At 42.9% G+C, this 20,873-nt stretch overlaps 1 protein-coding gene across 7 annotated transcripts in view; it reads right to left on the bottom strand.

Annotated features, from left to right (window-relative positions):
- PHACTR1 (phosphatase and actin regulator 1) overlaps positions 1–20,873 on the bottom strand; it is a 551,052-nt gene that overhangs the window by 248,149 nt on the left and 282,030 nt on the right. The window contains exon 1 of one of the 7 annotated variants that reach the window (XM_060023626.1): positions 2,675–2,930. The exons of the other annotated variants lie outside the window; for them this stretch is intronic. Coding sequence (XP_059879609.1) covers positions 2,675–2,930 — 256 coding nt within the window. Of the gene's footprint in view, positions 1–2,674; positions 2,931–20,873 lie in introns of those variants that run through there. 7 annotated transcript variants of the gene reach the window in all.

Genomic DNA, 20,873 nt, shown 5'->3' with positions numbered 1-20,873 from the left:
ATTTCAGTGTTTTTTCTACCCTTCACTTGTTTGTGGCCTTTACACCAAAGTGCTACATAAGCTTGTTCCCTCATCTGAAAAAGGCTTCGGTATTGAACCAAAACGGCAAAGGTGAAGCAAACACAAACTGTCTTTGGCCATTAATGGTGAACTGTGTTCTACAATTTTTTTAAGTAATTTTCTACTTAAAACTAAGGTCAGCAAAGCATCTTTGGTACTAGTTAGTGGACACCCGGAACTTAAAAAACTACTCTGAAGTAAAATGGCAAATGCCAAAATGTAATTTCAACTTTCATATGTCCACTGAGCCAGGGATACTCTTTCTTTTAAAATTTATTCTATATCAGCCAAATACTTTTAGTTATAGATCGTCTTCAGGCTGAAAGTTATTAAAATATGCTTTAAATAGGTTTCAATATATTTTATATATGAGGAAATTAAGAATGAGACTCAGTGAGCAACGCCTCTATAAAATTTTCCCTGCATAAAACTTCAAGAAAGGGCTTTCCAGCCGGACCAGTATTGTCCTTGATGGCTACTAAATGACCTCAGTGGTGCTGAGGAGAAACCTAACACATTTATGGCGCTGGACACAATGCAGGTACGCCCCACCGCAAGAAACGTCCTCCTCTATGGAGCCCTACCGAATCTGTGAGCATTACTACAATCTTTACTACACACTTCCTTTAAAAGAGCTGGCATGCAGACAAGATGACTCAAATTGAAAACAGCTTCTGGAGAGCTTAGCTCACAGAACATCCACTCATGGCAAACTATCATTCAAGGTCAATCTCTGCAGAAAGTGAAATTCATGTGAACTTCCTTTCCTTTCACAGTGGGCAGTGCTGCTTTGGGCCCTGACAGGGTTAAGCTCCTGACCTCATTTTATTTCAGTGACTGACGAAGCACACCCCACACTGGAAGGCAGGATTAGCAAGTGTAGAATTCAGCAAAAATTAGGTGCCACAACATGAGGTCTCCCCTAAACAAGAATCCTTTGAAATCAAATGCTTTAGTCCTATCAGGTAATATGTGAACAACCACAAGTAGCCCCGTAAGACATTCTGGAGTGTTTGAGGTGGTAGAGATGAGGCGTGTTGGAAGCGGAAGCATGGTGTTCATAATTACACACATGAACACACATCCTTGAGTGTAGATACAGACCTTTCCTTACTGTAGCAATGTTCAGAGATCCTGATTTAAATAACCCCCCAAGGTTGTGGAAGTAGCCCATGTGGGAAGCAATTCAGTCATCAGAGTGACTCATTTAATAAATATTTTAGCCTGCATCTCATGCTCTATTACATTAAATGGTAAAAAGTCTGGCTTTAGATCGCCCCATTAATCCATTCATATTCCCTAGGCGTCCGCAGCTTATAGAGTAACCAAAGGACCAAACACATGTCAGTGTGTGCTTCTCATAAACAGATATCCTCCCCCAAACCTAACCGGAGCTGCCTCAGCGTGTTTTGTGCGCCTTCCTTCCTTGTGCACGATTTTCCCCTCGGATGCCTGGTACCATCGTGCACAGCCTCTCTGGCTGTTTAATCAAAGAAAAGTATAATTACGCTAGCAGGACTCTAATTCTGAAAAGACATTAGCCAAACCAGTCGCTTCATTACGCTGCACCTCAGAGGCCAGCAGGAACCGGAGAAATTCTAAGTGATAACGCGTTCTTCCGAAGGCAACAAGCGAAGCGGCCTGGTGGATAGGAAAAATCTGCCTGTCTAAGCAGGTGTGAGTGTCAAGGAAGGCGATGAGCTTCAGGCTGGCCAGTAGCTAATGCTTTCCCTGCAAAACCTGCTGCCTAAAACTTTTCCAAGACCTCCAGTGGCCCTCCGGAGTCTGCTCTTTGAGCTGCTTCGAACCGCCTGGGAAATGCACCGCCCCACAGCCGCGTCCACGTCTGCGGAGGCTTCTGCCCGGTCCGCGCAACGCGGTCCCTCCTCCGTGGCGCCTTCTGCCCAGAGCCGCCGGCAGCCCGGCCCCCTTTCACCGCCCCGCTCCGGACCGTTCGGAGGGGGCTCTTGGGCTCGCAGGGCACACCTGGAGGAAGCCGCCGCCGCTCCTCCCCCACCTCCCACATTTTGGCCCTTAGGCACCAGCGCAAGAGGGACCAGCGGCGGCGCTCCCAAAATCCCGGCCATGTTCCACTCGGAGCGGACATCATTCAACAACTCCACAAGTCTAGTCTCCAGGGCGCTGTGGCCGAGGCCCAACCACCGCTCCAAAGTGAATCCACCCGAAGGCCACATCTGTAACGCAGCCCAGCAAAGCTTATATCCTATCCTAACGCAACAATGGGAGAACAGCTAAGAAGCCCAGAAAGCTAAGAAAACTGGCGGAAGCATCTTCTTAAAGCTAACAATCTTGCCCCTGGTGAAGCCCCTAAAGCCCCACCTTCCCCAAGAGAAAAATCCCAGAGTTGCCGCTTTAAGTGTTTCAAACCCCTCCTGTAGGGGAGCATTTCCATCAATGGTCTGTGCACGGATACGGTCCGGGTTTGGCTCCGGGCGGCACTCTGCAAAGTGCCGGACGGGCGGGCGTCACGCCTGGGTAGAAGGCGGATGTCCCCGCAGTTCTCGGGGCAGAGACGCCGGCGGCGCCCCCAAACCGGGGACCGGCACAGCCGCCTCCCGCGCTCGCCGCCGCCCCGACGCGCCCCGGCACTCACCGTCCCGGGCGTCCTCCCCACGACTGCAGTTGCTGCAAATGTGTTTGATCTCCTTGCCTAGTTGACAATGGATCACAAAGGACACGTTGTTGTTGTTGTCGTTGGGGGCGGGCTCCTTCAGGGGCTTCAAACTCAGCAAATAAAAAGCTTTCTTTTTGGGTCTCTGGGAGCTCGCGCCTGGCACCGCGCCCTCCCTGCAGCGCGGCGAGCGGAGCGCAAACCTCCCCGGCTCCGCGGTGCGCGTGGGCTCCGCCATCCGGCCCCCGGGCGTCCCGGGCCGGACGCTGCTCCGGCCCCCGCGCGCTGCCACTCGTGCCCCGCCGCCTGGCCAGCATGCCCCTGCCACGCCCCGCACCCGCGTCTCTACAGCGGCGCGACCGCGGCGGGGCGGGTCAGAAGAAGGCGCCGAAAGGGGCTTGACCTCGCCGACCTCCCTGCCCGAGCCAATCCGGATCCCGAGGCCCGAGTAGGGTTTCCGGAAGGCACTCAGCGGTCCCACCTGGGATGCTCCACTCCCGCCTGCCCCGTGGTCTCACGCACGCATCCTCCACCGGCAGCCCCACCCTCCGTAAGTCTCAGCGCCAGCGACCTGAGCCTGCCGGGTTTGCAGCTACCTTCGCTCTCTTCGAGCTGCAGGGCAGAACGCTAGCCTCCCCTCCCCCTTTTCCTCGAGCCTCCCGCTGCCAAATGAAAGCAAGATACACCACACAGAAGGCTGCTACGCTGGGAGCCCTCGGGGTGCAAGCGCCTCTCTGGGACCAGCACAGATTACCATTCTCGGGTGGGTCCAACCCACAGCCCTTGACTTTCACTGGAGCCGACAACCTGTTACAACACAATTGATGTTTTCACGTTCAATAGAGATTCCCCGACCTGAAGGGCGGCCTTACACCAGTATCATTAAAACTTAGAGCGAAAAGGGACAGAAAAGGCTGCTTTCGTCAATCCTCAGGAACGACAACTTGCAACTTTGCGATCCCAGCTAATTTGGCTGAAGATTCCCCGCTGTCTTAACACCGTGAATAAGGCTTAGCAAGGCAAATGACATCAATTGAAAGCTCTAAAGAAAGAAGAGTGTCTTAAGGCAAACCCATGGCTCAATAATAATAACAGCTACAAGTTATCGAGCCTTTGTTTGATCTGCACGTTTCCTGTTTTTTTTTTTTAAATGACGCTACATTTACACAATTAATCCTGACTCCGGTATTGTGAATCCTACATCACCTTTTGGAGAGCTAAGGCTTAGAGAATCCTCGCAGCACAATCACCTTGTGTGCTTATTTTAAAAAGAGACTTTGGGGGCCTCAAGGCCTGAGATCCTGGCTTAGTAGGTCAGTGCAGGGCTCAGGAACCTGTAGTTTTAACAAGCTCCCCAGGTGATCTTGATGCAAAGCCTAAGTGGGGAAACAGGTGTTTACAGCCAGGTGTGCCTGTTATTCCCTCCACGCCCCATTCCCTGTGAACCCTTGTCCTCCTTTCCAGACATTGAAACAGTGTCAGTTAAAGGATGAGCTATCACCACCCATTGTTTCCAGGAACTTCTCCAAAGTGAATTTCATAATACCCTGTGTCTTCCACTACCACAAAAGGCAGGTCATTGCTACTCTCTCCTCCCACTGGGCAAATTCTACACGTACAACTCACCTCATAGAGAAGTGAGTCAACCACCCACTGGGGGTATTAAATTACTGTGTTATAATATGCTCTGATCACCACAATTCTCCCACCCGGTCATTTACATTACTTCTCATCTGCAAAGCATTCTGCGGAAATCAGCACATTCCAAGCTTCATTTGCATCCTGTAGTTTGGAACACCAGGTGTCCAGCTGCCATGGCCTGCTCTAGAAGGAGATGTCAGGGGATCCTAGGGTTAGAGTTCTGCTGCCTTTAATTACATCACAACCCAGTCTCTCCCTGTGCCCAGCGGGGCCTTCAGGGACCCCTCCCTTCTCGCCTGGATTACCAGCCAAAGCAGCCACAGATAAATCTGTTTTTTCTCATGTCACATTCACATCAGTTGGTCCCTGCCTGATTATAAGCCTCCTCTTAGAGGTGGCCAAGGACGCACTTGCTCTGCTGGAGAAGTGTATGAGGGAATTTATTGCATTGTGTTTTGGGCAAATATTTCTTATTCTCTTTTTCAAATCCTAGATCCCTCTCCCAAATTGTATCACCTCTTAACTACCTTCTGAAAAGAAAAAATATACATACATCTTTTTCTTAAACGAGGTTTTTAAAATTGCATGCCTTTCCCACCTCTCTGCCCACAGATGAGAACAACAGACCTGCAGAAACCCCGCAGGGTCTTATTAAATCAACGGAGCCCAAAGCAGTCTTATTCGCTTGCTGAATACTAAACCACACCTGAGAACTCAGGTGTCTCTGTCTTAACTGGCCAAGTTATGATGTAGTAGAGAGAACACTGACATGACCACCAGCTTAGTCTCAAATATTGATGGTGATGCCCTGCAGCTCGGGGGCTCTTTATTCAGGTTTAGTGTGTAGTGGCCTAAGGTGAACCTCAGAGAGCTGTCCCCTTGTTCGGTGGTTCATCTTCCTCAACAGTCTTCCCTGAATCTGCAGCTTCTAACTATGCTGGCCAGTAATGGTATCCACGAGCCTCATGTGGATATGTACACTTTAGTAAATTAAAATTAAATGAGATTCAATCTCAGTGCCTCGGTTGCACCGGCACACTTCAAGTGCCCAATAGTCACATGTACGCAGTGGCTACTGTATTAGGCGGGCCAGGTGGTGGAACATTTCCATCAGCGCTGCAAGTTCTATAAGACCTTGCTCCTCTTAGAAGGTATGAATGTTAGTGTCTCGGCCTGAATTAAAAAGCTGAGAAGCCCAGTCTTCTATTGTTACAACAGAAAGTGGGTGGAGAGGGGACTATACCTTAGTGCTGACTGCAGTTTGGAAGAAGATGCCTGTGTCTGGTGGCTGCCAGCACCCCCTTTCCTCTGACCCGCAGCAGGCAGAACAGGTGTGCACACGTCTGACATTTTTTTTCTTGATCCTGCTCTGTACCCGGAATGCTGCCTCAGCAAAGCTGCCTCCTGCCACCCATTACCCTAATGTCCCTATAGCTCTCGATGCCAAGACCTGTCACACAGAGTCTGTGTTCGTCGCATCCCATAAGACAAACCTGTGTTTAATTGTGATCCTTGTAATTACGGCTCAGCTCTATTGCTGCCTTTGATAATCATCTCCCTGCATTGACAGTGGGAGAAAATAAATGGTCATCCTACGGCATTCTTGGAAAATATAGATGGTATTGTGGCATTTTTTTTTTTGACTTTTAAGAGAAAGGAGGGAAACATTGAAGGGAAAGACAGTCCAGAGCGTTTCTAGCACCTACCTCCGGGGTTCTCAACACAGAGCCTGTGTAACTTGCATGTGCTGTTTTACCCAGATGATCTACATGGGATAGAAGAAACGCAGCCTCTCAGGCTCTACCCCAGAATCTGCATTTTAACAGATCATCCTGGTGATTCAGAGGCACATTAAGGTTTGACAAGCACCTGCTAGGAATCAAGGCCGGTAATAGTATGAATTGCCTACCAGTGGAGCACATTTTTTGATTCTGAAGAAAGTAGCAGATAGGACCCCTGATCTTGCAGAGCTTAAAATTTAAGAGGAGAGAGGACGCACTCAATGAAAGGACATATAACACAACACACCCAACTGAAAACATGTGTGTAAACTTATAATTAGGAGCAGCCATGGAGAAAAGTACAGTTACTATCTGAGTGTGAGCGTGTGTAAAGGGAGTTCTGCAGTGATTTAATGTGGACGAGATGGAGTTGATGAAGGAGAATTTCCCCGGGAAAGTTCATCAGCACCAGTTGGGGTCAGAATGGTGGGAGTGGTGGTGGCAGTGGGGTGAAGACAAGCTCATTGGCTAGAAGGAGTTCATAGTCGGGGAGGGGATAGTCAAGGATGGTCATTAGTCTGGCAGGAGAGTTACACTCAGCAAGGCAGGAGGTGAAAACTGAGCTCTCCAGAAGACGCCACCTTTACGAGGATGGGAAGGCAACTGCAGACTGAGATGTTGTTCCGCTTATCTGCTTGTCTGTGCTCCATCCTACTTTTAATGCTCAACAGTTACTAGGCTCAAAGGAAGTCAGAATCAAAGTTAAGCGTAGAAATTTGGAAATGCTCATATAGCGCTTTAACTCCTATGAAAAAGAGTCAAAATACAAAATAGTGTCAATACAAGACAAAGCAGCGGAACCACTCAAAGAGAGATGTACTTAGAAGAATATCACTAGACATATCTGATGGAAGAAAAGAGTAAACATTTCTTTTCTTCCTTAATTTTTTTTCTTTGATTTAAACTCAAGCTATCTGATAAATTTTCTTCCTGCTTCTGTCCATCTGTCCATCTCCTTTCTTGTTCCTATCTTCCCTACAGTGGGTTGAATGGTGGCCCCCAAAAGATATGTCCATGTCAAATCCCTGGAATCCATGAATATGACTTTATTTGGAAAAAAGGTTCTTTGCAGATGTAATTTAGTTAAGGATCTCATGGTAAGGAGATCTTCCTGGATCGTCTGGGTGGACCCTAAATCCAATGGCAAGCGTCCTTATTAAAGACACACAGAGGAGAGACAGAACTGGTCTCCAGAACTGCGAGAAGATAAATGCCTGTTGCTTTAAGCCACCAACTTTGCGGCAGTTTGTTACCGCAGTCCTAGAGAACTAACACATTCCCTGATTATTAACTCATATAAGAAGAGCATCTATTCTATTTCTCACAGAGGAATAGCATCTATTCTTTTCTAAGTTTGATCTAAATGTGTACTATGTTAAAGCCAGAACTGTAAGCTAATCTACGAAGTACAAATTTAAGAACAGCTTTAAAAATTACTTCCAAACGGATCACGAACACAGAATTGTGCAACATTACTGCTACGTCTGTGTGTGTGTGTGTGTGTGTGTGTGTGTGCGTGTTGTTTTCATTTTAGTGTTTTGTTTCTATTTTTGCTGATGCTGGAATGGAAGTATGAAATGGAATGGAAGTAGACTGTCATTTAAGACGGGCATACAGCTTCCAGGCTTTTTCACATTTAGTATACGGCATTTATATTCTGAGCAAGGAGACGTGATCAGAGCTTGCTGTGGGAGACTGGTAAAAATTCTTCAGGCAATTCAGTGATGTATCAGTAGAGCTCATATTCAGCCCGTGTGCACTGGTACAGCTGTATGGATTGCTTACGGCTGATATCTTTTTCTAATAGTCTCTTTGACTCTTGCCAAGTCTAGTTATTAAATATTTTGTATATCACTCCTGCAGATAGAGGTTAGAAACCATCTGTACAATTGGCAAGCCTTGATTCTCCTAAAAGAAGGCTTTCTACCCCAATGTTTTTCTTTAAACTGTGTTTAAGAGCCTATAGCAAAAGTGCTTTTGGCCCAAGCTTTTCCCTTATTATTTCTTAATCCAACCTGATGGGTTTTTGGTATAAGAGCCAGGAAGAGGTCAGTGGACAGTAGGTTTGAAGAAACAATTTCATATCTCTGTTTTTAGAACTTAAGCTCTTAAAAATATAAAGACATCTAAATGATGTGAGCAGTTTTTTGGTGTGCGTGTGTTTTTTTTAATTTTAGCTAAGGATTTGTTTTTTCTATTTTTCTCCTAAAACTCTGAATAGAAAGCAATTTTCCTTCTAGGTTTGTGATAATTGTGCTTACTAAGGGATTGTTCTGTGCAAATTGTTCAGCAAATACTTAGCAGATAGCAACCTAACGAGAAGGGGAGATTGGAAGCAGTTACACAAAACAGGTGGAAAAAGAGGTGATCAAGGGGAAATCATCAGAGTGAACTCCTGTAGTTTCTTGATTACAGTGTTATTTTGGAATGTTTCTTTCTTTTTCTGCATTGCCGTGGGTGGGAAGAGGACTGGAGTGGTCTAGTTCTTTAGTCCAAATAAGAGGACCTTCTCCATAATGGGCCATGCTTTCAGAGTGAACAGAATCTCTGTGACTGATCAAAGAAGGCAGGACATTTTCTGCAAAGTCTTGTTCAAGTCAAGCATCTTTAAAGGCTGTATTGCCAGTGTCCAAAGAAGGCTCTTAGTCTAAATTTTAAAATTTGGGATCGGATATTTCTGCTTATTCCCAGGGTAAAAGAGAGGATAGATAGGTACAGGTTGTGGATTGTTGAAGTGTAGTTAAGTGAGGGGTCTGTTGTTCTGAACTATTTAGTTTCTTTACATTTTGCCGCAAATGACAAATCCCATTTAAACGGAGACTTACAGGCTTATACACATAGCCTTATGCTTTCCTTTCCGAACCAGGTTAATTTTGGCAGATTTAGATCCTTCTGGATATTTAGCTTACAGAAAGAAAAGCCCCAGAGTATAAAGATGTTATAAATATAACATAGGTGTGTTTATATTGCAATGGATAAAACAAAGTCCACCAATAAAGAAATGGCTGCATAGATTATAGTATGTTTATAGCATGATGTCACTAAAAATAATGAGTTATGTTTGAACAAGTTGGCTTGGAAGGATTTCCACAATGCATTGTTAATAAGGAAATTAATGTCCAGAGAACTGACTACAATACTATCTCATTTTTGTAAGACAAATATTGTAGGCATTAAGACTGTCCTCCAGATATTTCTGATTTACTATCTTCAGGCTTCAGGTACATGGTTGGATTGTAGTCTGTACATCTAGATCCCCTTGGGGGTGGGTGGAACCAGGTGACCAGTTCTGACCTATGTGTGATGAGCTGAAGTTCAAGGCGATGGCTGCTGCTACATTTTGGGTTATGGAGTGAAACGAGCCTGCCTGCTGACAGGCAAGGGACATGTAGTATGCAAAATGATCTTGTGTTGCTTTAAGCCACTGAAATTTTGGAGTTGTTTTTACTGAAGATTAATCTAGCCTATCAAGACTAATACATCAATGACAAATGTGTGTGTGGATGTGTGGGGATGCATTTGTATATTATAGATCACCTCATTTAATCATCACACCAACACTGTAAGATGGAACCATCATTTCCATTTTATGCTTCATGAAACAGAATTTCAATACCGTGAAATAAATTCCCCAGGTTACACAATTAGCATTCTGCCAAGTAGAAATCTGATACAAAATATGTGTAACAGCCAAGCACACCTTTCCTTCTCCAACCATCCCGCTGGCACACAGAGAACTGCTAGGTAGTTTTTCTTCAGAGGACCCTCAACACTATTTTAGGGCAGACGCACATGGCATCATGAAACCCAACCAAGAAAGGGTATGAGACGGCAGGCACGGGACACAGAAACCTTGCCTGCCATGCAGAGCCTAGCTGCTGGTAGTAAAGAGAACAGGGGTAAAAATAGGACACACAGGTTCTTACCTATCATCTCTATTGTCAGATTTGTGCCCTTTCCATCTTTAAAACAGACAGCAGCTAATACTCACTGTTATCCTTTTAGGGCGGGATGGTATCAACAGTGTGTTGAGCACCTCAGGGCTGTTTAACAAAAGCTCATGATCAGCTAATGATAATTGGCCATTAGGACAGAATCACAATTGTGTTCGTACAGAGCAGGTGCAGGAACAGGTACTAGGATAATGTAACACTGGCAAGAAATGCAGATTGGCCCTTTTTCCAAGTGGGAGAACTTCGGTTATACACGAAACACAACTGAGCGTGCGGGGTAGCTGTCAGTAGCCCGCTACAGGGAGCTTCTAAGTGGGTATTGCGGGTGTGCAAATGTGTGACATGCAAATTATTTCTCTCTCGGAAAATAAGATGGTCTAATTCACTGAGGGAAGCATTACAATATGCACTAAGACTTGTGAAGTGAATGATCAAAGGAATATCCCTGCTTCTAACAAGCCACGTTGTACTCATCTTCCCAACAAGCCAGGATCCTGTGATCTCATGAGCTTCCAAAACAGTTTTTTATAATAGAGAAGCATGCTGAAGAGGAATTCTATTTATGTTTATACATCTTATGTCAATAGAGCTTTTTTCCTCTGTGATAACATATTTTATCCACACAAATTATTGTAATAGTTTGTTGCCATCTTACATGTAAAAGGACATGTTATTTACAGGAATGGAAGGGGAAATTAAAAAGCTAAGAAGAGTCTAAAGAGAGATCATATTAGAGCGAGTAATTGGAACTTAAGAGTAGAAGAACAGATCCACAGCATACGTAGATAAAGATATGCCTTCAAAGCCATTCACAAAGGATCACAAGGGCTCGTTTGCAGGGGAAGACAGTCCATTGTAGCAGGCAGGCAGAGAGAGACATAGCGCTTGGCTGGGCTTCTAGTACGTTTAAAAAACTCTACTGGGCTTTTTCCTGATGTATATATTAAATATTTTAATGTACGCATTCATTTATAAAATATATTTACATGATAATAAATATAGTAAATACTATATATGAACACTAAATGTCATAAAATTATATATTTTTTTTAATATTTTTAACTAAAAAATTAGCATTGAATCCTCATAACAATTCCAAGAGTTGAGGTGTTCTGACCACCACCTGACAGGGAAGAAGGCAGAGAGATGAAAGAAGTTGCTCAAAGCTGTCCAATGCGGACAAGGTTGGGCCCCAGACCTGAAATGAACGCAGATTTTCCCATTCAGAGACCAGTCACTCTCCACGATTTCATGCTGCTGTCCAGAAATTTGCACATAGGAAAGAGGGTATATTGAAGGTAAAAATACCTTTCCAAGCCAAGCTTGGAAGAAATTCCTGCAGGACTTCCTTAAAGATGAAGGGCAAACCTGTTCACATTCACTAGGATCTACCCATTTACACTGGAAGCAAATCCATCTTTCCATTTTATGGATTAAGAAAAATTACTGAAATGAACATTCTTTCATTTCCCAATCTGTAAATTATTTTTAAGACCATTTAAAATCATTTTTTTTCCTTGAAATTCAGCAGGTGAAAAAAAACAAAATTATTAAACCTTGACAAAAATGATCAATTTTTAGAAAATGTGTGAGTTATGATAAAAATGAAGGAGACATGCAGAATCCATGGATATCAAATCAATATATTGTTATATTTTATCAAACCTAATGAATAGAAACTATTTAAAATAAACTTTTCAAAAATTTTAAGTATGCGAATTCCTTTTTTCCACACTCCCTTTCTCTTTCTTTTCCAAAATTGACAATATGTCAGGGGAGCCCTGGAGAGCCAGGTTAAGCTCCCCTGATTTCAAGGAAACAACCATGCCTTCTCAGGCTAGTGCCCGTCCCCCAAATCTATCAAGTCCTTAAAGGCAAAGAAGCCTTTTATTCTCCTAAATCCTAATCTCAACTTTACGTTAAAAATTAAACACTCCTGGGCTTCCCTGGTGGCGCAGTGGTTGAGAGTCCGCCTGCCGATGCAGGGGACACAGGTTCGTGCCCCGGTCCGGGAAGATCCCACATGCTGCGGAGCAGCTGGGCCAGTGAGCCCTGGCCGCTGAGGCTGTGCGCTCCGCAATGGGAGAGGCCACAACAGTGAGAGGCCTGTGTACCGCAAAAAAAAAAAAAAAAAAAAAAAAATTAAACACTCCCGCTTTGCTTGCAAGAGAATGGTGTAGGCATTGCCCTATAGCCTGCCTGACGTTCCAGAGTTCTCAGACATGCACAGAGGTATTAATGCATATGAATTACAAGCATCAGTCATAAAGCTTTCCTGCTAATATGCTCCTGGGCCCATACAGGACACACTAGCGTGTTTGTAGATTAGCATCTGCTTATGTTTCTTTGTTTTTAATTTATTTATTTTTTGCTTATGTTTTTTTTTAAATGGAGACTATTAAGTCAACTTGAGTTGTTCCGAACATTTTGCACATAGTTTGGGAACTATTACCCATCATTCAATTCATTTAGACTGAACTCCCAAGACAGGTATTGGCAACACTAAGCTTAGATTTTGACAGTTGCACAGCATGAACCAATAGCTGAACATTGATTGCTTCAATCTTAGGGATACCTTCCGTCAGAAACAGGCTTTGTAATTCGTGTTACCGTGCTTTTAAGCACGAGAGTAATACGGGAAACACATAGGAAGACTCATAGGAAATGCTTTTTGCTTAAATTTTTCATTAACATGCAAATAAGGATACAGATATTTCCACAAGTAATATTGGAATAAAGAGAGAGCTGAGCTATTTTCCTTCAAACAAATATTGGCAACTAAGAAGGAAAATGAGCAAAAATGTATAAAATGCTTTGCAGTGAATGCTGGCATCCTGCCAAGTCAAGAAAGAAATTGGACAGCTGAACTAAAGCAGTGGGCATTTTTGCCTTTACCTGAGACACTGTAGTTTGCTAAAGATGAGCAGTGTGCTGCTGTGTTTTCCAAAGTGACCTTAGCGCAAAATTGTATAGAGAGGAGAGAGATCGGTAACCCAGGAAAGAATGGGTCCATTAACTGCAAATGGATGGTTTTGGGTGTTACGTATAAATACAAGCCAACGTTTGATAACATGAAGAGACTGCCCAGAACTGTTGAGATCGCTAATTGTTGGAGCAAAGAAGGAATGAGTCAATAAAATCTTCATCTTCAAACCCAGATTACTGCTACTCTCTACCCTAATCACCTGTCAGTTTTCACCTGGACCGAGTCTTCCATTATGGTAGTTTGATAAACTAGAGGAATTCTTCACGGACATTCGGATTTACCTATGGCTCAGGCATGACATGGAGGATCGCGAAACAAGGATTTCCGACCAAAGTGAGAGGAAAAAAGACCAGAAACAAGAGAGCACTTCCCTAAAGTGAGGGCATTCTATTTACTCGATTTCACTTTTCAGGCTGCCAAATTTTTCTTGAGAGATGGAGTTTGAATCAAGAAAAGGAAGAGATTGTCCTTTTATGGTAGAAACCATATTTCAGAACATTACAGAGAATCTTGAGAAGGACTTGAGTATGGTTATCTGAGCCACTGCAAGCTGTGGTGCTGTGGAAGGGGCATGAATCAAATTGGAGTGTGTAGTCATATCCTGAAATTCAACAGTCTGAACGCAAACCATTCTCATTGTCTCCTTGTGCAAACCACTGCTCCTTCCCAGGTCCCCCATTCCTCCCAGTCACCTGGACTGGAATCCTCTGTGTTATCTATGGTCTTCATCTTCTGCATAGTGACCAAGCCTTATGCATTCTTTATCTTAATTCTCTCACTTATGATAAAAATCCCCAAATTAGGGGTAGAATGAGATGGTACCCTATCTCATTCTTCAGAAAATGAATTAGAGACAACTTATTTTATTAATTTTCATAATTAAGAATCCATCAAAATAATTTGTAATTTATTAAGCACCCATCTGTATATATCACAATATTACTTTCATGAAATCCTCTACCAGTGAACAACTTCTCTGGACACAGCCTTTCCCCGACTCTTTCCTAAATCTTTCCTAGGAATCCGTTCTTCCAGAAAGCCAACTGAGTTAACTTGGATTGCAAAGATTAAAAACTTTCAGAGTGGTTTGCCCTCAAAGTGACCAATACGTTCTTTGGTGGATAAAATGAAGGGATTGGACCAGTAGATGATTTGCTAAGGTCTTTCCAAAAATGCAGTTCTTTGGCTCTAGGAGATGTTAAACTGCAACAATTGGAAGTGTCCAGGAGGAAAGAAACATAAAGAATCGATTGTGTTGGAAAAGGAAAATGACACTCTAAGTAAGAGCTTACAGTGAACGTTTAACCTTTCTAAGATATCAAATCTCAACCAACAGCTAAGCCAGGTCTGATCTTCCTCTGCAGCCACATCTTCCACCACCTTGTGTATCTCCTACCACTTCACGGTTAGCTACTCCAGGGCACTCACAGTTCCCACAATGCCATGCCTTATCCCACATGCTATCTCCTCCTCGAGCTTCCCCTTCCCTCTCCCAGGAGCCTCTTTCTCATTCTTATCACAGCACTGAGTGCTCAGCACACTCGGGCAGACAGAGATACCAGCTCTCTCCTCAGTGCCACCTTGGCACCGACTGCTGACTGAAAGCTTACTGTAACATCCTGTAAATATTAAACTCTTAATTATGACGTATGTCAAAGATACAGAAAAAGATAGTGAATTCTATACTATCCACGTGTGCATTATTCAGTTTTTAAAATGTTGATATTGGGTTCTAGGCTTTAAAAATATAAAGGGTTAAAAATTACAGGTATATTGGGGCTTCCCTGGTGGCGCCGTGGTTGAGAGTCCGCCTGCCGATGCAGGGGACGCGGGTCTGTGCCCCGGTCCGGGAAGATCCCACATGCCGCGGAGCGGTTGGGCCCGTGAGCTATGGCCACTGAGCCTGCGCGTCCGGAGCCTGTGCTCCGCAACGGGAGAGGCCACAACAGTGAGAGGCCCGCGTATCACAAAAAAAAAAAATTACAGGTATAGCCAAAGACCGTCAATCTTCCCTTTTCCCACCCTCTTTCCCAGAGGCAACTACTATCCTGAAGTTGATGTTTGTGTATCCCATCTATTTTTATATTTTTACCATATGTGATACATTTGCAAGCATTATGTAATATTGCTTTGTGGGTTCAAATATACACAAGGGGTATCACATTTTAAGAATCATTTTGTAATATTCTACCTTTAATTCAACATTATGTTTTGGGATTATTGCACGTGGATTCATGTAAATGTAGTCATCCGTATTTCCTGCTGTATTAGTATCCAATACAGGATTATATCACAATTTATTTATGAATTCCTTCATGGAAGATTATTTAGCTGGTATCTACGTTTTTGGCAATTGCAAACAATCCTCCAGTGGGCATCCTGATGAAGTTCTCTTTTGTGCTCTTCTTATGCAATAGTCTCTCTAAGGAATATAACTAGAATTGGAATAGCTGTGTCATAGGATATGCACATCGTTAGTTCAACTAGATACTGACAGATAGCTCTCGAGGTGACTGTAACAGTTACCATCTCATCAATAGCATATGAGAGTTTCCATTTCCACGTCACTGCCACTGGGTATTATCAATATTTTAATTTTACAGCATGCTGAGTATGATTTAATCTCTATATTCTGATTATCTCTTATTCACATGTCTTGTTCTGTAAATTGCTTGCTCATATTTTTGTCCATTTCGATCACTTGTTTATGTTTTGTTCTGTTCTCGGACTTTTAAAGAAATTCTTTCCTGCGATGAGGTTATATACATTTGTCACCTATGTTCTGTTTGAAAATTCGTATTATTTGGGCTTTCTGCTTTAATTATTAATCAAATAATTAAACCTGTATTATCTGGCCTTTCTGCACCTCTTGGTCTCTGATTGATAGAGTTTTCTTTATTCCTCTTCGCCCTTCCTTTGGTTTGGAAGTTATATGTTTTATTTCTATTTTCTTTAGAGTAACCATTAAATATTTAACATATTCTGGACTTATCAGGCCAATATATCCTGAATAACCCCAGAATGCTTGAATCCAATCACCCCTCTCCACCTTCCATGTTATTATGGCCTTGATCTTGTTTATAATCCCCCTTATTTAAAAAACATTCCAACATTCCAGCATTTTTGTTTTTGTTTCACTTTTACAAACATACTTGCCAACTTCATATCTGCTCCTTGAATTCCACTCTTTCTTTGTTGGTTCAATTTCTTTCTTTCTGAATAATATGTGGTTAGTTTGTTTAGTGCAGGTCTATGAATAGTAAACTCAGGGTCTGTCTGAAAACATCTTTAGCTCAGCATCAATCTTGTATAACTGAATCATAATTATCCAAGAAGTGTATGTAAATAGCTTAAAATTTTTAATACGGCTAAATGTAGTAGTCTCACTTCCCCAGAAATAACGATTTTCAACTTTTGGGGGAGAATTATTCCTTACGGTATTTACCTCCATGGTTTTAAATAGTGTGCTTATAATACTCTCTTAATTCACTAATTTATAATATTTTTTATCAATGATCTATTATGGTAGACATCAATTAAGTGCTAACAATTTATCTCAAAAGTACAAAGCCAGGGCTATAAGAGTGATAAAAGGGAGAAGTAAAGCAAAGAAGGATGGGAAGTGATGTTAAATAATGCATTGCTGCACTGGCTACTGCTTCACAATGAGCCAAAAGGAGACAATGCAGGTGGATCCCAGGTGAGTATGGGGAAATGGGACTTTGGAGCAGTTCATTGGGAAGAAGATGACTGGTTCCCTCCTTGACCCTAATTCCCATCTCTTAACTTTACTCTGCATGAGTTTTCTCATCTGTAAAATTGGGGCTAGTAATAGTACCTACCCCAGAGGGTCATTATGAAGCTTGAATGAATTATTAATTATTAGAGAAGCAATGTGAACAGAGCCTGGTATACAGTAAGGACTTAACAACAGTTAGGTATCCTTATAACTATTATTTTCCAGGTCTCTTAATACATCATAGTTTTCTTCTTATTACTCTAGGTTTCCTTCTGAGTGATTTCCTCAGATCCTTCAGTTTACTAATTCTCTCTTTGGCTGTGTCCACTCTGCTATTTAATCCAAACACTTCATGCTTAATTTCAAAGACTAGATTGTTTATTCATTTCTAGATGTTGTATTTTTTTCCTTTTCTAGTCTGTCTTTTGTTTGCTTGTTTTTTCCTAGGGGTCTATTCTTTCATGATGACTTCTAGTACCTCTTTAATTTTCCTATTGTAAGTATCTACATTTTACAATAACCTTTAGAAATAGATTTTTCTCCTATTTCTAGCTCTTCCTTCGTTGTATCTGCTGACTCTCCTTATTGTGGTCTATTTCTTCATGTGATTTGGAATTTGTCACTGTGAATTTATGCTCAACAGGATGGTTTTTAATTCCCTATAGAGTAATTTTTCATTTGCTTCTATCAGTATCCCAGTGATTCCAATGGCCCAGGACAAAAAGTTATGTTCATTTTTGGTGCTGGGGTTCCCGAATCCTATCAGCAGGATATATTTGAATACCACATAAAGAGTGGCACGGGCTTGCAGTTTGAATTTCTCCCAGGGGACTTCCTGCCTCTACTCACATTCCCAGAGCTTAAAGTTCCTCACTACCTCCCTGCCCTTACAGACAGTTTTCTTGCCTTCATTTTCCTCTTTCCTGGTTTAAGTTTGGGCAGACCCTTGAGGAACCTTCCCTGAAGCAGGGTCTTATCTCATGGCCTCAAGCAAGGCCAAGGACACTTCTCCTGTCCCTGAATTGGGCATTGAAACTCCAGCCCTCAGTGTCTAGGGTGTATATGCAGGCCAGGCACCCCAATGGAACATCAGTTCAGCCAGCTGTGCTGCTAAAAGTCCTTCTAATTGAGTCTCTACATGTTTGTCTCCCTCACTGGTCACTAAGCATCTCTAAGGCAAGGACCACAGTTTATTACCCATCCTTTGGCTCTGCTCTGCTCTCGTAGCTTCTAGCATAGTCCTGAAACTTCGTAAACAGAAGCTTGGTAAATATTAGATGGATGAATGAGTGAATGAATGAATGAATGTCTTTAATTTAGGTGAGTTTGACATCTACGTAAAAGTTTTCCACAACTTGTCACTTGCAGCACAAAGTAGAATATTTCCAAGACACAGATAAGAGATGTGTCTGAGAATTCAGAGGACTGGAAAAAGACACTTGGAGACGTATGGGGTACCTGACTGTTCTGACCGGGTATTCAACTAGTTTTCTTCCTCACTGTTTGAAACATTGTTGAAATTAAATAATTAAAACTGTATTAAAACCCAAGAACAGCACTCAGGTGCTACATATATCTTCTGGCTACACTGAAATGAGGCAAGAAGCTTTTTGGCGATTTAATTAACATCTTTCCAGATCTTCAATTTCTTAAAAATACCGGGGTGCTTCATTTTCAAATTGCTTACAGTGCAAGAGGAAGGCACTCTGATTTGTCCTTCAACATCTGTCATAGGGGATCGGGGCGGGGAATTGGAGGAGGGAGAAAGAGGGAAGAAGAGCCTTGTCCTTTATTAACCTAGAACACGCCCTTTTCTTGAACTTTAAGTTAGTTGTTTACCTTTTGAACATGGTAAATAAAAATGCATGTGTTGTCAGTGAATTTTGGATGCAAAAAAATAGCAATACTAATCGCTACTGAAAGACCTTTAATGATAGTAATACACACACACGCACACACACACACACACGCATGCGCGTGCGCACAAACATAGTTATGTCAATGCCACAACTGAGAAAGGCCACGTATTCTGATGTGAAATTTGTAGGTTTATCGTGTTAGTACTTGACATTTTCATTATCTGAGCTCCTTGGCTCAGATATGATAGTTTAATCTAATTAAACTAAGTCCATTTCCTTCTTGAGCTCACCATAGTGTGCTGGCCACTTTGGATAACATGCCTTGTCATCCAAGTCTCGTATTATTCCTCCGAGGCTGGCCAGCTCTGTACAGCAACACAATGCTGACGAAGTAGTTTGAGTTCTTTAGTTATAGTTGTTTTTTTTGCTTTTGTTTTTTTTAGAGGAAGAAAAAGATGTACAAACAGGACTGTGTCAGAGAATAAACCAAAGAGCTGAACCGAATATTTGTAATGAAATCAGAGAAACGGCAAAAGCCAACTTTTCTGTATTGCTGGCCTCTTCAGAAAGCATTCTGTTGGGCAAGTATTTTCGTCATAATGGAATGAGCTGTTGTAATTACTGAGCATTGACTTACTGGTCAGCTCTGTAAGTGGAAAATTTTCCCATGTGGGGCAAGCCTGTGGAGACCCATGCTACTGCTTTGCAAACCACAGCCATCCCTAGAGCGTGCACAGTCCTTGCCTATAGAAACTATTTGAGTCACTCCAAATCAGCACATTAGCACTGATCTCACCTGATTTACGAAAGAAATAGCTGGCCAGTGGGAGGAAACTGCTAGGCAGGCCACCCTTCTGGAACAAGGGACAGGCCACAGGGCCCACCACCCACCCATAAGTGGGAGCTTTGAGCTCCTTAGGACATCTGGTCAACCTCACATGCCAGGCATGGGGTGGCATGGAGTTTGAGGGTTGGAGAATATCCCAAAAAGGAGAAACAGGCATCCAAGGTCCACATGGGTTCTGGTCCAGGTCCAGGGCTCCCCATTCAGATACCTCTCCAGTCCCAGGCGCCTAATGAGGTCTTAGAAAATGTCAAGAAAAATGCTCCAAAGTGGGGGTCAATGAGGTAGAGGACTGAAGGGATTATCCTAGGATGGTGGGCCTGAGTCAGGCACCCAGAATTATATTGCTGTAAACAGCCCACAGTCTTAATGTCCTATCTAGCTGGTCTCCTGGATATTGGTATGACCTGCAGCTCAGAGGTCATCTCCCAGATGAGACTTTCTTGCCCATGTGGACAGTTATTCATTCTTCCCTCTGTGCCTCAGCTCTCACTTGGCTTTGCGAATATGTGGTTCTCTCTCCCTCTCCCCTTGTAGGCTTGGAGACTCTACGGAGAATAATTACATATTGTGTTTCTTTATATCTCCAGTGCCTGGATGCCTGGAATAGCAGTGATGTTTGGAAAGTGAACGAATGGTTTGTCCACCTGGTAGTCACCTCACGTAGTAGTCTTCCATATGCTGATTGCTAATTACCATGTATAGGACACAAAGCTCTACGGCAGGCATTGCGATGCCATGTTAAATATTCATACTGAGCTGTTAAAAACATGAGTTTCCTTTAAAGCCTTTATTGTAGCAGCAGGTTGATCAAGAAGCACACTGTTCCAGGGGATCAATATCTCTTAGTGGGCTGTGTGAAGTTCAAACATGTATATGGGAGCTTTCCATTCTAGTCACACTGACGTTGTCTTGCATTTGAACCCTGCTTTCACATCCATCATCTCTCTGATCCTCTCAAAACCCTGTGAGATGGGTAGGCTCTTTTATTTTATAGCAAAATAAAACAAGACAGACTGGTTAATTGATGCATCCCTGGTCCCCAAAATTTCGAACATGACCTTCTTGGCCAACTTGGATTTTTTCCCACTATACATTTGCTGTCCTGATGTTGGCCAAATTGTTTAACCTCTCATCAATCTTTATTTTTATTTATTTATTTTTTGGTTTTGTTTTTTTTTGGTTTCTTTTCTGTTTGAATTTTATTTATTTATTTTTATACGGCAGGTTCTTATTAGTTATCTTTTTTTTTTTTTTTTTTTTTTTTGTGGCCTCTCCTATTGCAGAGCACAGGCTCCGGACACGCAGGTTCAGCGACCATGGCTCACGGGCCCAGCCGCTCCGCGGCATGTGGGATCTTCCCGGACCGGGGCACGAA

The sequence above is a fragment of the Delphinus delphis genome, chromosome 10 (genome assembly GCF_949987515.2).
Source record: "Delphinus delphis chromosome 10, mDelDel1.2, whole genome shotgun sequence".
NCBI lineage: Eukaryota > Metazoa > Chordata > Mammalia > Artiodactyla > Delphinidae > Delphinus > Delphinus delphis.
This window is presented reverse-complemented; position numbering and strand designations above follow the sequence as displayed.